Source organism: Barbus barbus (assembly GCF_936440315.1).
Source record: "Barbus barbus genome assembly, chromosome: 32".
NCBI lineage: Eukaryota > Metazoa > Chordata > Actinopteri > Cypriniformes > Cyprinidae > Barbus > Barbus barbus.
In genome coordinates, this window is record NC_136760.1 from 21,193,738 (window position 1) to 21,210,343 (window position 16,606).

Genomic DNA, 16,606 nt, shown 5'->3' on the forward strand with positions numbered 1-16,606 from the left:
TCTCTCCTTCTTTCATTCCAGGGTAACCAGGAGGCCCCTGCTCCCCCAGAAGCCATGGCTCAGCCGTACGCTCCAGCGCAGTATCCTCCCCCTCCACCTCAGAACGGGTTGCCTGGCGAATACACCCACCCTGGGCAGGACTACACAGGGCCCAGTCCGGTCCCTGAGCACGCCGCAGCCCTCACTATCTACACACCCACACAGACACACAGCGAGCCACCTGGCACTGACAGCAGCACACCTTCCCTCACAGGGACTAGCAGCATACCAGTGAGTGCCACTAGCAGCATGCAGGCATGGAATACTTATTTTATTTTATAATTTTTTAATTGATTTGATTTTTATTTTACTTAGAATTCCATGTGAGTCATTCGAGTAGCAAAATCACAATGTAATTGTCTAGTGTAAGGTGTTCATGGAAAAACCTGTGTTATTTCAAAAAAAATAATCCTACTCAGACAAAAATATATTTTTTCAAAAAGAAAACAATGCAAGTTACAGTTTTAAGAAAATTATTTATGCAAAGTAAATTGCCAGTGGGAGGTGGCAAAAAGTTCATTTTGTACCCCACGAATAGGTTTTTATTAATTTTTAGTTACTTTTTACATGCTACATTTTTTATTGTCAGAGTCAGACGCTAACATCCCATTTTTAACATGTCTGCATTCAGACAGACTGAGATAAAGAGAAATTGGGGCTAGGAAATAGAAGAGAAAGAACTATAGAGCTAGTGCAAGCAAAGATAAAAGCATGAGACAAAATAAAAGATGTTGAGAGAAAAAACATCCTTCTCAATTTAAAGCGTTCTTCTGCTTTCTCTCTCCATTTTATCAAGCTTTAAACCATGGCTATCACATGGCTTCATATCTTAAACCCCATGGAGCCATTTACCATGGCTAATAATATCACAAACGTCTCAATGGACCACTTAACGAGTGCTGCCCAAGTGCTTTATCTGAGCATATGACAAGAAACTTTGAGAGGAAAGAGTGTCCTTAGACCCAGTCCCATGGGTAAGTTGTGTCTTGTCTGTTTGCGCTACCCTTTCTTGGTTCCTGTAGGCCTTTGATTAACACATTCACTTACACTGGGAGGAAAAATAGGGAAAAAAGCAGAAGGACAGATAAATCCCTAAAGGTTATTTTTCTTTTATTTTATTTCATTTTATTTTATTTTTCTCTTACATTTGATTTGATGCTCATATTTGATTGATGGGCTTGACACTCATCCTTTACAAAACCCCTATAACATGGGCCTTGTAAAATACAAGGTTTTAGCATCATTTAGTCACTGTATGCACCGGAAATGTTGTCGGAAATATTGGACAGTTTGGCCCAATGTGTTCCAACTTTGTCTGCAAAGCATCTAAATATAGTTTCTAACAGTTACTGTTGTCGTTATTGTAGCTAAACTACTGTATTTCTATAGCAAGAAACATTAAATATCTTGTTATATATCAAGATATTTAATGTTGTTGATAACACCATGAGTGTCTCATTTTTTTAAGAGGATTAAGATCTTGCTGGAGCCCAAATTTGTGTTCACAATTTCTAATTTACGTCATAGGGAACTAGGGAGTAAAATGAGACACAGCCAGAGAAAGGTCATAAGAGAAGAGTGGCAAAGAGAAATTAAAGAGCATAAAACTTTTCTTCAGTGCAAAAAGAAGTACAAGGTCTTCTTGGCCTTAGGCGGAGAAAAAGGACGGATGAAAAATGTAATCTTTTTCTCTTTCTGATTGGGATATGCGTAAAGCTCTGAGGTGGTATGGTTTAAAGGAAGTAGATATAATCCCACGCTCAGCAGATCGCAGAGAAGCGATGCTGACAGGCCCTGTAAAGGCACCTGAGCTCTGGCTGGGCTAATCCACGGCTCGATTGGAGGATGTACTTAAACTGTCACTCTGGCCTAACCCACCAGGGAAATTCTCCCTTTCTCCCTCTTTTCTCTCTCCCCACGGAGGATCATTAGCAAAGAAGGAACACTACACCTCAGAGAGTGGACGGTAATCACATCAGATCACATATCAGATCACAACAGCACAGACTCTAGATGCTCGGTAGCTCTGCGATAAAAGACTACTTACTTGGCAGCCATATCACCCTGCAGCCCAAGCTTGGTGGGAGACCTCCTGGGAAAACTAGGTTGCTGCTGGAAGAGGTGTTAGTAAGGCCAGCAGGGGGTGCTCACCCTGTGGTCTGTGTGGGTCCTAACGCCCCAGTATAGTGAGGGGGACACTATACTGTAAAAAGCACCGTCTTTCGGATGAGATGTTAAACCGAGGTCCTGACTCTCTGTGGTCATTAAAAATCCCGTGTAACCCTGGCATCCTGGCCAATTTTCCCCATTGGCCTCTGGCCATCATGGCCTCCTAATCATCCCCATACAATGATTGGCTGCATCACTCTGTCTTCTCTCCACCAATAAGCTGGTGTGTGGTGGGCGTTCTGGCGCAATATGGCTGCCGTCGCATCATCCAGGTGGATGCTGCACATTGGTGGTGGATGAGGAGATTCCCCCCCTTTCATGCAAAGCGCTTTGAGTACCCAGAAAAGCGCTATATAAATGTAACAGATTATTACTTCTCTTTAGGGTACGTGCTAATAGTTTTCCACTACGACTGTCATATTGCCTTGGGTGGGATTGTCTAAACTGTGATTTGCAACTCGCTCAAACACAGCCGTACTGCTCAAAGGAGCGTGATGTTATGTTATTAAGGCAATGCCATTATTTCCTGCACTTATTCTTGGCTGCCTTCCCTGAGTAGTTTTTACTGTGCCATTGATAATAATATTGCAGGTATAAGCGCTCTTTAAGCCTCTGTATTCTTTACTGGTTAAACCTGTTGTGAGTCAGATTACCTTGTCTAATTAATTAGAGCTTTGCGCAAGACGGAAAGGCCAGTGTCTTCTTTCTAGATGACAGGTGACGGTTTGTATTCGTATCTCGGTGTGAGGAAGGGATGATGGGATCGGAAGGGAGGATGGCAGAAGTGTAGAGGAACAAAAAAATATAAAGCAGCTCAAGCTAATCCCTTTAAGTGAAGCGCTGGTTTGGCCCTAATCGGATGTAATCTACCTGCTTGGCAGCTTTCCAATCAGATAGTTTCAATTATGTGGTTGTAGGGGCATTCTGAAGGGGGAAGTGCTGAGCTGAGCACTTTGAAAGTGATCTGCAGATAACACTGAATGAGTGCGGCAATAGAAACGATTTAGCAGGAGTCATTCCCCACCCAACCGCACATAAAAACATGGGCATGCGTGAATGTGGGCAAACACGAGCCTCCTGTGACGTTGCGGTAGGGGAGGGGGTTTGGATGTGAGGTCTAATGTGGTGGTGTATGATAATGTTCAGGCAATTATTTCTTGGTGCTGCTTGGCTGCTCCATTCCTTGCAGAATGTGAAGTGCAGGGAAGTTGCTCTTCTACAACAGGAATGGAAACAAGAAGTGCAACGAATGTATGGAATGAGTATAGTCCAGCATTAGGGAAGGCTAGCAGGAAAACACAAGTGAGAGGAGATGATCCAGTATATACTGCATGTGTTAGGGCAGGGGTTTTTGAACTCGATTCCAAGGGTCAACAAATTTAAAATTCAAAATTATTTTATAGTATAATATCAAAGTTGCTGATTGTACTTAAAATCATTACCTTGAACATATTTCATTAATATCTTAATGAAACATTAACTTTGACAGCCCTAAAAATACATTGTATATTTTTTCTTTCAAATTTTCAGCAGATACTCTACAGATACAGTTAGCATTTCTTTTCAGGTTGCATGTAGGAACAATCAATTTAAACTTTATCTGATCCATGTTTACTTGAAATATGCTGGACAGAGCATGTCAGAGAAATGAATAGTCCACATTTGTCATTCAGTAAATAATTTGGCATAATTAATCCCAGACCCTGGCAAACGGAACACTGTTATATAACATTCCTGACTTCAGTTGTGGTAATTGGCTGTCATAAACCTTTAGAGGGAGTAGTATACCTACTTGAGGTTAATTTGGGGAGCTTTTCTTAGCTGACCATAAAATCCTTCCATATGGATTTACTATTAGCTTTTTTGGCAGGATCCACATTCTGGTACTCTCATGCAGGTTGATTAGCTCCTCCCCACTATCATCCTAGTAAACAGAGTGCTGGAGAGAGGGTCATATTCCGTCTGCACATACAAGAGAGACATCAAATCCTCCTAAACATCTCGCAACGTCCTCCGGAGGACGACCTGGCAACCCAAGCGAGCGGGGAGTTTGCCTCCGCCTCGAATGCCGAACACTTTTAATTACTTTTCACCTCGTCTGTGGAACTTGGGAGCGCAAAGCCCTCTGAAACCTTGTCTCTGAAAGAGACAGATGCAGTCCATGCTAGCTGCAATATAATTAACATGCAATTAACACAAATTAAAAGGCAAATTGCGCAGACGAACCCCCTGTAGATGGCTGCTTAGCAGTGGCGATGAGATAATTAGATCCAAACCTGGAGTGCGGAGTCTCGAACGCTTACCTCTGCTCTCATTCTCCTGGCCTGGTGTCAACTCCTCCAGAGAAGAGCACTCCAAGCCGCCACGCTCAAGAGCAGGGGAAGTGCTCCGAATAAAGCCAGAGAGATTATATCGTTCTAGACGAGAGCGAGAGAGCCGGACCGTGTGTTTTACAAAGCGCTTGTTATGGCGGAACAATTGTCTCCTTTTAAAGCAAAGCGCACAACACGAATGCGAAGCAGCCCTACGATTTCTCTTCATTTTTATCACTGTCTGTTACTCGCTGCGCCGCGTCGCTACATGATGACTTACATCTGAGAGGACCTAGTCAATACGTGTTCCCATAAAGTAAGCAAATCAAAGCCCTCATCCTTCTCTCCAGCACTTCGTTGGACAGAGCGAGGAATTCGAGGCTCTCAGAGGCCACGCTCCGCCGGTCGGTAATGGGCGAGTCCGCGCCTTCGCAACGCTCACCTGTTAGACATGATAGATAGCGTGGCTCTCTCCAGAGCGACTGCAGACAGAGCATGTGAATGACCGATGGCACCGGCATGATGGATGAGGATGAGGGAGCGGGAAGAGGTGCAGCCCAGGGAGCGGGGGCACCAGGGGGTAATTGCACCTCCACTTGCCCATCCATCTGCTTGGCTTTCCATCTACCACCATCAGGCAGGGGCTACGGGCCTCCGCTGCTCGCCGACCTCGGGCGGCATACACAAGGGGCAGGACGACAGGCTGTGTGGATCCAGAGCCGACCCGTGTGCTTTATCTTAACAGGGCTTGACTGTCTACATCGCTGTGATGATTGATAGTGCCAATGTGCTGGTAAACACGGTGTCCTCTCACAGAGACCACGGAGAGCCCATTGGGAGAGACTGTGCATTAGAGAAGATGACGAAGTTGTCAGATGGAAAAAGCAGAAGTTGGTGACCCTCAACATTTAATGGTTCAGAGGTTTTGCCGTTGTTATACTGTATAACCTGTAGCGAGAGTTCAAACTTACCTTCAGCGTTCTCAAATAAGACTGGTTATTGATTACTGACCGTGTGAAGGGTGTATGTTTAGCATTGTTTATACATAGTTTAGACCTCTATGACTTTCTTTCTTTAAAGCACCCATTTTAAACAATATTTAAAATTTTTTTGTCCATACAGTGAAAGTCTATTGGTTCTAAAACAACATTGGCCTAAATAAGCACTGAGACATTTTTCAAAACAACATCAATATTTTTACTCTTGGCTTTATGTTTGTTTCCCCTACAAATTACCTTTGGTAGAGCTCCTCATGCTGTGGCTACTGTACTGTACTGCTGTAAAATGAACATGTTTCTTTCAGTAAGGTGCTTGAATAAATATTAGATAATATATTAGTTTATTATATCTTTATGTTAATTGCAAAAAAAGATGCATCTTTGAGACCCATAGAAATGTAAAGCCGCTTCTGTCATGTTACTGGTGTAATTTCCCCTGTAAAGACATATGTCCTCTGCAATAATGGTTTTGTTCAGCGAGTTATACTTTAAAATCTCATTTCAGCTGATATTTTATCATGCCATTTTTCACCTTCTCTCTGTAATGAGTGAAAAAATGAACGCCTTCCAGGTCCAAATCTTTTGCATTTGAGTTGGTATTATGTTCTTAGCTGTATCTACATAATTGCATTTACTTCACCTTTTTCCTCTATTTTTCTCTGTCAGGGTGTGAGCGCAATGGGATGGAGTGATAGATAACTCATTATATCTTCATTACCTAATACATGATATATTGCCATCTTCTATGATTCATATCTCTTGTGTGTTTTGTGCCTAATGAGGGGGAATTTGTCCAGCCCACTTATTATAATTAACTATGTACTTGAAATGCAAGAAAACACGCTTTGAATGTATGGATAAATCTCAATACTATCAAAAATGATTGAAAAATCAATTCAATAGGGATGCACAGAAAGCATGTGTGAGAAAGTTTTGATTTTCAGATTGAGTTTTTAATCTTCAGAATTCACTGTAGTGCTCATTTCTTATGCGTGAAAAGTTTAAGCCTATTCTTTCAGCCTGCTTTAGGCCTTTCTGGCTTTTGAAAGCTTAATAAGATCCAAAAACTTAACCATTTCACTTTATCTAGCGTGTCAGCTTTCAGGCTGTTTATACTCCATGAACTTCCAGTCTTTTTTAAGTATTTAAGTCTACTACTATTGTTCATACAATATTTACATTTTATTATTAACTTGTTCTTCACTGTTTGTGCTGCGGACCTGAATGATGCCTCAAATCATGCAACTTTATTTTTGCTTTACTTTTAATGCGCTTGACATTTTTCAGATAAATTTTCACCTTACAGATGATAACAGGCAAAATACCCCATAGTGTTTCACTGAAACCATTTGTAACTATGAGAATATCATAGCGACTGTGGATTGTACTGTTTTAGGCTAGAAGGCAAGCACCTAGCAACCCACAAGACACCCTAGCAACACACAGCAAATTTCTTTCTTTCTTTATTTCTTTCTTTCTGGTTCTCTCTTTCTCTCTCTACAGCGTGAGTCTGCTCTAGTATACAGCTGTCTATGGGCCCAGCCAAATGTAGCTGCCTTCAGCACTTCTTTCTCATTGATCCTGCTAAGCCGGGAGAAGTTTAGCTGACATCATCTCTTCATCTGTGCTCCCATGTTCTTCTAATTCATTATGTACATGAAGGGCTGCCGCTCTGGTGCTGCGCTCACCATGCTTTTTCCTTCACTGAACATGTCTGCACACAATAGCTGAAAAACAAGACAAACTCTTAAACGCAGAGGAGTCTTCTGCATCTGCCAGCCATTGCATCACGTCTGGATTAATTATTAATTCAGTTATGCACTAACCTGATCCTCCCACAAGAGCATTTTGTTAGATAATATTTTTCTTTATAGATATTGATTTATTTATTTCTGTATTGTTTCATAATATTTGATATGATTGAATGTACATAGGTGTAGATAAACAGATATTTTCACTGATATTATTCACACTTTTCTACTTAAATATAAATGTGTTTGTATATTTTATCACATTTTGGTTATTTTCCAGCTCTGAGTATGTTCAGTGTAGTATGTACAAACCGCACCACAGATTTTCTTCCAAAATCTGCTCAGAAAATGCAAAACAAAAAAGCGTTATTATAAATGAAAAATAAATAATAATATAATCAATAAATATTATTTTATCACAATAATATTGTAATATATTTATTTATTTAAATTATTTGTAGCTTAAATATTAATATAATATTTTTATATTAAATCAACTGCATATTTAGTTTTTTTCTTGTTACGGTGTAATTTGTTATTATCAAAAAAGCAAAAAATTAAAACAGCTAAAAAATTGTTCTCATCTTGGATACTTACAATAATGTTTAATAATTCATATTGGCTGTAAAAAAAAGAAATAAATATATCTTGGTTGATTTCTAGCAGAGCATCACTGCATGAAGTGTGGTTTTTGCACACCATGCGTGACAGGGCATCTGGTCGGAGTCTGGTGAGATGAGGTCTTATGAAGCTCAGAGAACAGCGAGAGAAATAGTGAGATGGGATGAAGGCTGTAGCGTCAGGGCTTGTGAGGTGAAAGATGAATGTGTGTCACGGACAGCAGTCCATCGTTGAGCACAGCTGTGTCACTACCATTTCCTCCACATGATGGACAGATGAGCACACCATCTTTACGCTTACTTTCTCTCTCTCTCTCCCATTCTCCCTCAGGTCTTTATAGGCGGCTGCTCAGTAAATGCATTTTCTGGTCTCCCCATGTCACAGGTTTTTTTTTTCCTTAAATCTGTATCCTCACTTCCTGACAGCTTCCTTAATCTTCACGTTTATATACAAATGTTGGCAGAGTAGAGGGAATTTGTAATATGCCACCAGCGTGCCCTGATTTTCCCCTGCTCACCCACCCCCTCACCACCCCGTAACCGTTGCCCGCTGCACCTTTTCCAGGTCGTGACAGCATTTGAGGTAGGAACTAACTGGGCTGTGCTTGTGTGTCTTTCAGCAAGCGGACGATGTGGCGCAGACAGACGGCTCTCAGCAGCTTCAGCTCCAGCCCTCAGACTCTTCGGAGAAGCAACAGCCCAAACGGTTACACGTCTCCAACATTCCCTTCCGCTTCCGTGACCCAGACCTCCGGCAAATGTTCGGGGTGAGTCTCAGGCTTTGGCCAGCTGGCAGCAGGTTGTATCTCAGAGGAAAGCCTGATTATCAATCCTGTTTCAACTCTGACAAGGACATTGATCTTATATTCAACAGTGCAAAACCTGTTTAGATTCTGTAGTTGTAGTCTGTTTTTTTTTCTCTCCTATAAAGGACTAAACTAAGGCTGTCAATTTAAAATTTTAATTGAGTTACCTAGTGCGACCAGTGTAGACTGATTCCCAAACAAATACATTTTATGATAATTTGTTAACAAATGAAAAACACAAATTTGAACCAATATAGTCCATTTCCTGAGCAAACGAATAAGCCATTGTAGTGAATCAAAAATATACAGTGCAAGCAGTGTAGTTTGATTTCTGAGCAAATTAATTGTATGAACCATTTTTTAACTAATTAAAAAAAAACATACAGTTCAACTAGTGTAGTCTACTTCCCGAATAAATGACTCTATTGAATCAGTTATTTTTATTGAATTAAACACATATAGCTTACAGCTAACTGTAAAACTTAAATTGTTGTTCATATGATTGTGTGTAGTTCAAGATACACAATAGGTACTTTGACAGTAGTATTGAATATATATATATTAGCTAAAGCCAATTATTGCATGGCATTTGTCATTTCTAAAAAGTCATTTAAAGCTCCTAAAAAAACTTCAATATTATTAAGGAACCAGAAGCCAGAGAAATTGTAGACACTAAACATCCATAGTCAGAGTATAGTCAGAGTACTTAACTGCATTATATTAGTTTTTGTTTGTATATGTAGCTTGTGACAAGGGATCAGTAAAACTTGTTTTTTAAAAACAAGGGTATTCAATCAAAAAAAGTATTGTTATACTGAGAGCAGCATCAGGCTCGGTAATGGTTGGTCATTATTTAGTGTTTTATCCACAACTACTGCTCTTCAATCTGTGTTTAGATGTAAGCACTCTCGGCTAGAATAAAAAACAAAACTAATGAACGACTCGCAGCTTTCTTTAACCGAAGAAACATCTGTGCCCGTCTCTCTAAGACTCGAGGACTCGTACAGTTAAACTCCAGCATACCTTTGAATTATCAGCAGCCAGCAAGGGAGCGGCGTTAAACACTGGCAGCTTGTTACTGGAGGCTACAGGCAACGTAAGGAGGAGAAAAAATGCTACTGGTCCCAGCTTGTTAAAAACCTGAGTCTGTGTTTACTAAGGGCACTGTATAGCAAACAGTAACACTTAAACTGGTGGAGGACTCTGGGTACAGCCTGACTGCTGAGTCTTGAGAACATCTGTTCCTCACGCTCTTTGTTCTCTCTAAGAGAGGCTGTCCGCTCCTCTCCCGTTCTGCCCAGCGTGATGTGATGAGCAGAGAGCCACACAGAGGTCCCACCAGCGGAGACGTAGTTAATAGTGCTCCTCACAGTGGTTAAAAACTAGAAGTTTATCCTCATTAGGTTTGTGTTGGCTGACAGCTCCGATGTGAAAACAGGAACATGTGTGACCAAGTGTGTGTATGTTTGTCTGAAGAGACTGCTGCAACTTGCTGTGAAGTCTCTCAGGGACCCAGGGGTGCAATTATCCCATGCCATAGATAGACTAGTGGGAGAGGATGGGATAGACAAACTCTGCGCACCTCTAAAGTCCCAAAAAATGTGAGAAAAGGCAAGTCTGAGAACAGTGACTGAAGCACAAGGGGAGAAGATTTCCATCTACTGACCGTTTCAAACTCCTTAAGCACTTACTCGAGGGGTTTACTGGCTACCCCAAAACCTTTGGCTTCTCCCCATTTTTATCATTTTCAAAAAAAAGTATTTTATTTCATTTTATTGTATTTATTTGTTTATATTTTTGACAGAAATAAATGACAATATTGACACATTCAATTAGAAAAAAAGGTATTTTAATTTATAACAATATTGCACAATATTAGTATTAGTAAATAGTATTTTTAAATTGTATATTAGTAATAGTGTATTTATGATCAAATATATATCTAATGTAGATATTAAAAAGATATGATATAAAATGATATAAAAATATAACAAATGTGGCAGGAGGAAATATATATAAGATACCTGTTTTAACGTAACTTTATTAACACAAACTGTTTGAGATTTAATTGTGAGCCCATTGTGTCAACAACAGTCTCGAGACAGAAGTAAATGTTCAATTAAACCTATCTTTCAATGTTAATTCTTTTGATTATTGAAGATAAACAGTCACAGATCACACTCACTTTTAATTCAAGACAGCTTTCTAAACCACTTCTAATTTCTCAATTTAGCAAGATGGAAATTCAATTTGGAATAGCTGATTATGAGAACTGCAATTTTACGAGTCTTTTTCCTCATTCGAGAACACTGGCTTGGGCCGTAGTCAAACAAAGAGCGACGATTAAAAAGCTCCATTACCCAACCTTATTTGAGCCTCATTTTATAATTAGAAAAAGACATCCAAAGCAATTATACAGATGACTATGTGGATTTAATGCTATTGTATGAAATTGGTTTTAAAGCACCACCATGACGATTCCACACAGAGGCTGCAAAATTGTACGACTCCTCCCATAATACTCCCCTGCACTGATTTGAGCGATCCTACACTTGAGTGCATATGTATATACTAGCAATAAAAATGGCCCCCAGCTCTGGGGAAAGTTAGTGTTAGATTAAAACAGGTACCTTGTTATTCTGAATTAATAGACCGTTATTCCCCTCGGTATTTCCCTTAGAGGTTTGAATCTTCTAAAATATTGATCACCCAAAGGACTGCAGAGGTTTACCTAGAATCTCAAACAAGAGCAGAAGCCCCATATGGTTTCGTAATGGATTTATAATGATACCTGCTTGATTTCCAAACAAAACCGTCTTAATGTCACACTACTGACTCGCTTTTTTAACTACTCTCCCTCCGTTTTCACAGCAACGCTGACTCGCTTCAATTCTCAAATTCTCGTGAAAGCGTTTTCCCAACCTATCAAGTGTGTGGACCACCAGCAGTCTCGCAATGCGATCTCCCATTGATCCTAATTTCATGTAGACCTACACTCTTATTAAAGCTCTGTGCTGCAAGGCAGTGGGGATGATGGGGCCTATGGTGACTAGCTGTGATTAGTTTGGTTTTCCCAAGGATGAATACCCTGGGAAATATTTCAGCAATACCATAAGCCCATTAGGGTGGGTTAAAACCATTAGCGTCCGCAGACTTTGTTTAGAGCGAATCGTCTGCGGTCGTGAGCAGGTTCACGCTGAGAAGCAAATGCCTGCGTTTGATTCCGGCTCTGGCGGGAGGAAAAAAAGCATCTTAATTTGAACAAATGGAGGAAATCGTGTCAAGTAGCAGCTGTTTGGGTTTGGCTGTGGAATTTGAATTGGGCTGGAAAAAAACAAGCGTGGTAGATCAAGCAACAGCCGGCCGAAATTAACTGCGAGGTGTCACAACCCCCCCCCCCCCCCCCCCCCCCCACCTCTCCCCCGCTTGAGATCAGAGCAGTGCACTCAGCCTCCTCCTCACCGCAAACACACATATACAGTCCGCCTCGGGTTCTCCCCACGGCTGGGCGGATGAAAGGCGGCTCTTCTTAACCTTGTTAGTGACCCGGGCCCTCGATCAATCCCACTGAGCTATAGGTGCCTGGAAGGCCCATTTCTCCCCTGTTGTGCTGAAATGAAGCCGATGCGGCCTGCTTGACAGGGTAATTAGTTTTAATGAAATAATACAGCCATTTTAGACAGCAATTAAAACCTGCTTTCATCCCTCCCATTAGGGGAACTTAAGGTTTTGCTTTCATTCCGCCGCGGTCCGTAATGATCTCCAAAGCCGGCCGCGTTAAATAGAACGCTTAAGCACCGTTAACCCTCCGGGGAGCTCCGGGCTGGCCGTCACTCCTCTCCAGCGGCCGCTAAAGTGGAAGAGAGAAATGCAAACAGAACCTTTATCACATATGTCACTTTGTGCGGTTGCTCTAATTGCTGTCCTACGCTTTCATATAAACAGCCATGCTTACTGGCACACTTATAGCAGTGCACCCTGGAGCCTCCTGCTTCCATCTAACCAATTATTCAGGCCTGTTCCAAATTACTTCTTAAAGAAGCTGTCTCCTCCTTCGGCTAGAGCAGCAGTGACCTTGGGTTGGCATGCGCTGGCATGTTTATTTATTTATTGAAATAAACCTGCTTGATTCAAGGTCTCATTGTGGAGCTCCCTAACCAGGATCCTGATTAGCATAAGGCGAGGTTAACGTGTGTTTCGTGCAGTGAGGGTGGTGTTTATCACCTCTAATCAGGCCGCAGTTTCTTCAGGGTTCACCTTTTGGCCGCAGGTATAAGCAACGTTCAGTCAAAGGCCAAGAAAGTTTAAGCTTCTTTCCTCAAAGGGCAACCAGGCTGCAAATCCATATACGTCTGAAAGAAGCTTCCAGACAAAGCCGTATCTCGGAGGGTGTGGTCAGTGCCTCATGGCTAATGCTAATTAGAGAATAAAAATGAGAGATTGGGCGTTTCAGAGGGATGAGAATGACAATCAGATAAAATCACAGAACGGAGCGCAAATAGCTGGAAAATAATAACCAAAGTGACAGGTAATTACGAGGATGGTATTTGTCACTGAGATAATAAACAAATATATGGTTTATCATTGGCGATGATGGCTGCTCTATATCCAATTATCCTTTTTTTAATTGAGTCAGGCGTTTGGTGTTAAGTCAAGCCAGAAATACCCCTCCCGTGTCTTCGGCCAGCTTTTATCAGTCAAAAACACCACAGAAAATAACAAGCCATATCGTGTCATTAAGAGCACTGGTGCATACACAGCAGGGTGCCGCTGTGATCTTTTGAAGTTTGCTCCCATCAGCAGTATGTCCTGCTTGTTCCCAGAATCCCGACCCAGCCGAGACCTTCATGTAGTACAATTGGTTAGGCAGCCCCTCAATTAAATTTACATAACAGGATCTGAGTTACTTTTTGAAATATATAAAATGTATTTGTAGTTTTTGTGTCATGCAAATTTAATATTTTCTGAATTAATCAGTCTTATTCAGTCGAATCAGTCGAATGAGATTAATTTACTCGCTTAGAAAAAGAGTCACATTTCTTTCCTGAGTGAATCGGTGTTTTTGAACGGTTCAACTGATTTAATGTTACAATTGCATAAATCACATTAAAATCACATAAAATCATCATAACAGCCACTTGTTTTATCAAACGAGGGACTCACTCATGAAGACATGCTGAATTGAGAACAACATACTAAACATATTACTAGTTCAGAATTCAGTGAGTTTTTTTAGTGAGTAGTGACTCTTTGATGTATACATTGACTCACTCTTAAAGAGAGTGGTTGCATCTGAATATTCACATTTCTTTACTAATAATAGGCAAATGTATTATGTCTGGATTACAGTCATACTACACAAAATTCATAATATAAAGAAAGTACTTTTTCAACATGTTCAGAACAAGTACCTACTCTGTATGCAATTTCAGACACAGAAATCTAATACATGAATGATTTATTGATTCACTCATTGAAACAGTCAGTTGTTTTGCTCCTGAATGAATTAGAGTTTTGGATGAATCGGACGACTGAATGATTCATTGACTAAATCATGAAGTCAGTCACTTGTCACAAGCTACCAGTACCTGCCACAAAAACACCTGTCACTGAAAAATCCCCACTACAAAAATAAAGCCTGAAACTAAATGTTGTATAATATTTTTTAGATCCATAATTGCAGAATAATGTCTATACTGTTTCACTTTATATTAAAAAATATGCAGTATACTCAAACATAGGTTCAATCAGTGGGGATGTCAGAACAGTGGGGAAAAAGTAGTAAAAGTAACTTAATAGTAGAATATACTGTAATTAGCTTTTGTTGTGTTTATATGAAGTAATGTTGTAATGCGTTACTTTTAAAGTAACCCATTACTGATGATCAGTATCATTTCTCTGTCATGGCAAAGGAGATATGTGAAGGATTGTCTTGTGTGTTCATAGTGAAAGCGGTGGGTTTACTATTTTAGCTCCCTGTGCAATCAAGTGCTCAAGTTTCCTGACAAACTGCAGAAGAGATGAGTTCTAATTACTCCTTCTCTCTCCCTCTCTGTCTTTCTTTCTTTCTCCCCTGTCTCTCCTCTTTTCTTTTTTCCTTCCCATCTCCTTTTCTCTCCACAGCAATTTGGGAAAATTTTGGATGTGGAAATTATTTTTAACGAGCGGGGCTCTAAGGTAAGTCAGCTAGAAGAGCAGTTCTTTGTCACTTCATACTTCTTCCTCCCCACAGGTCTCCTCTTCCCTTCATGAGCCGAATAATTACAGCTCTTACACAGCAGCCGCAAAGTGACTCAAACGTCACACTCTCACACTCGCTCACACTGAGCCGAGACACGCTTTGGAAAGGTAGCTATGCCGGGAGACAGCTGAGCGGTTTCAGCTGAGTATGAGTCAACTTGCCCGGTTATATAATTCAGAGAAGTGAACGTCTGACCAACACGCAGTGATTCTGTTCTTAGAGCTGTCCCACTGTAATAAGATTCAGCTGTTTAAGTCTCCAGTCTTGCGCAAAAAAACGGGTTATATATAGCCATTCTTCCATACAGCGCTGCTGGTCTCAAAGGAGGGTGACATTTTGCTGAGGAGAACTTCTCTCACCTCCTCCTAGATGATTCACAGGGGTGAATCTGCTGGAACAAACCGTCACAGTGTACTCAACCTAAGCAACGCGCATTATAAGATCAGTCGATCGTTCACAAATAACCTGTTTCTCGCTGGCCTTTTGAATTCCTACGCAGTGGCTCCGTTTCAAAATCTAGTGAGCTGCCTACATAGGGAGGCTTGATTCACAATGGATTCCAGTAGTTTGGCATTAGCATGTTGCTAAGCTAACACTGATATGTTAGTATGTGTAAAATTACACTGACACACAGTTATTGGGGAAATCAACATTTAAATTCACTAAAGAACCTTTTACTGATTCTTTTCAGTATTATAATATTATATGTAGTTTATATTATAGGAAATATACATATATAAATTAGAAAATATACACACACACACACACACACATGTATATATATATATATATATATATATATATATATATAGACTATATAAATAGTATAATATTTATATATAATATAGTATATACAGTATATTAAAATAAATATTTATTTATTTATGCATTTATATATAGTATATATACATGTGCAGATTTTTACATTTATTTATGTATTGACATATTTATCTGTTATTTATATTTATATAAAATCTATTTATATGCTGAATTGAAATTTGTCCAAAAACAAGATGTTTTAGCAACCATCATAGTTAAGTTGCCTGCCTTTTAGTGTGCACCCATGATCCCTTACTATACTGGATCTGTTGGCAGTTCACTATAGGTATTGGAACAGAAAAAGTACTGTATGTTAGTGTTATTTTTAAGATAGTGGCTCAGCTTTCTAGCTGTGTAAGCTAATTAAATCCATGATAAAAGGGAAAAACTACATGCGCTGTGTTGAACACAGTAGCACAAAATGTCAAACGGATTAATTTTGCGGCCCGTTCCTTTTTGATTTTTCTGTTTCCTCGCGGGCCATGGACTCCTGGGCTGGTCTTTATTCATGCCAGACACAAGGAATGGAGTGTCCATGTATGCATATCATACTCACAGGCCTCCCAAAGCAATTACCAAGCCGTACTTGCAAAATGTGTATGAACTAAAAGACCAGGGCTTGTTCCACGCTCTTGTTTGCTGTGCATACCTAATAGCTGTTCCGGATGTAGCGTTTGGGTTGCAGTTGGCCATAACTCACAGTTGACAGCGGAGGTGGGGGTGCGGGGACAGAGCAGGCGCTTCCTAGCTAGAGCGCAGGATTGTGTGCATTAAACCTCTGAGCTCCTATATGGCCTTGGAAACATTCCTTACATTAGTTTATATTATTTAATGACAAGGGCAACATCTGT

At 40.4% G+C, this 16,606-nt stretch overlaps 1 protein-coding gene across 3 annotated transcripts in view; it reads left to right on the forward strand.

Moving 5' to 3' along the window:
- rbfox3a (RNA binding fox-1 homolog 3a) overlaps window positions 1-16,606 on the forward strand; it is a gene marked incomplete at its 3' end in the record, with an annotated part of 435,124 nt that overhangs the window by 389,947 nt on the left and 28,571 nt on the right. For 2 of the 3 annotated variants that reach the window (XM_079388761.1, XM_079388762.1), the window contains exons 6-8: window positions 22-270; window positions 8,510-8,656; window positions 14,819-14,872. In XM_079388761.1, the coding sequence (XP_079244887.1) occupies window positions 22-270; window positions 8,510-8,656; window positions 14,819-14,872 (450 nt within the window). Of the gene's footprint in view, window positions 1-21; window positions 295-8,509; window positions 8,657-14,818; window positions 14,873-16,606 lie in introns of all 3 variants that reach the window. The other variant, XM_079388760.1, reaches the window with a different exon arrangement.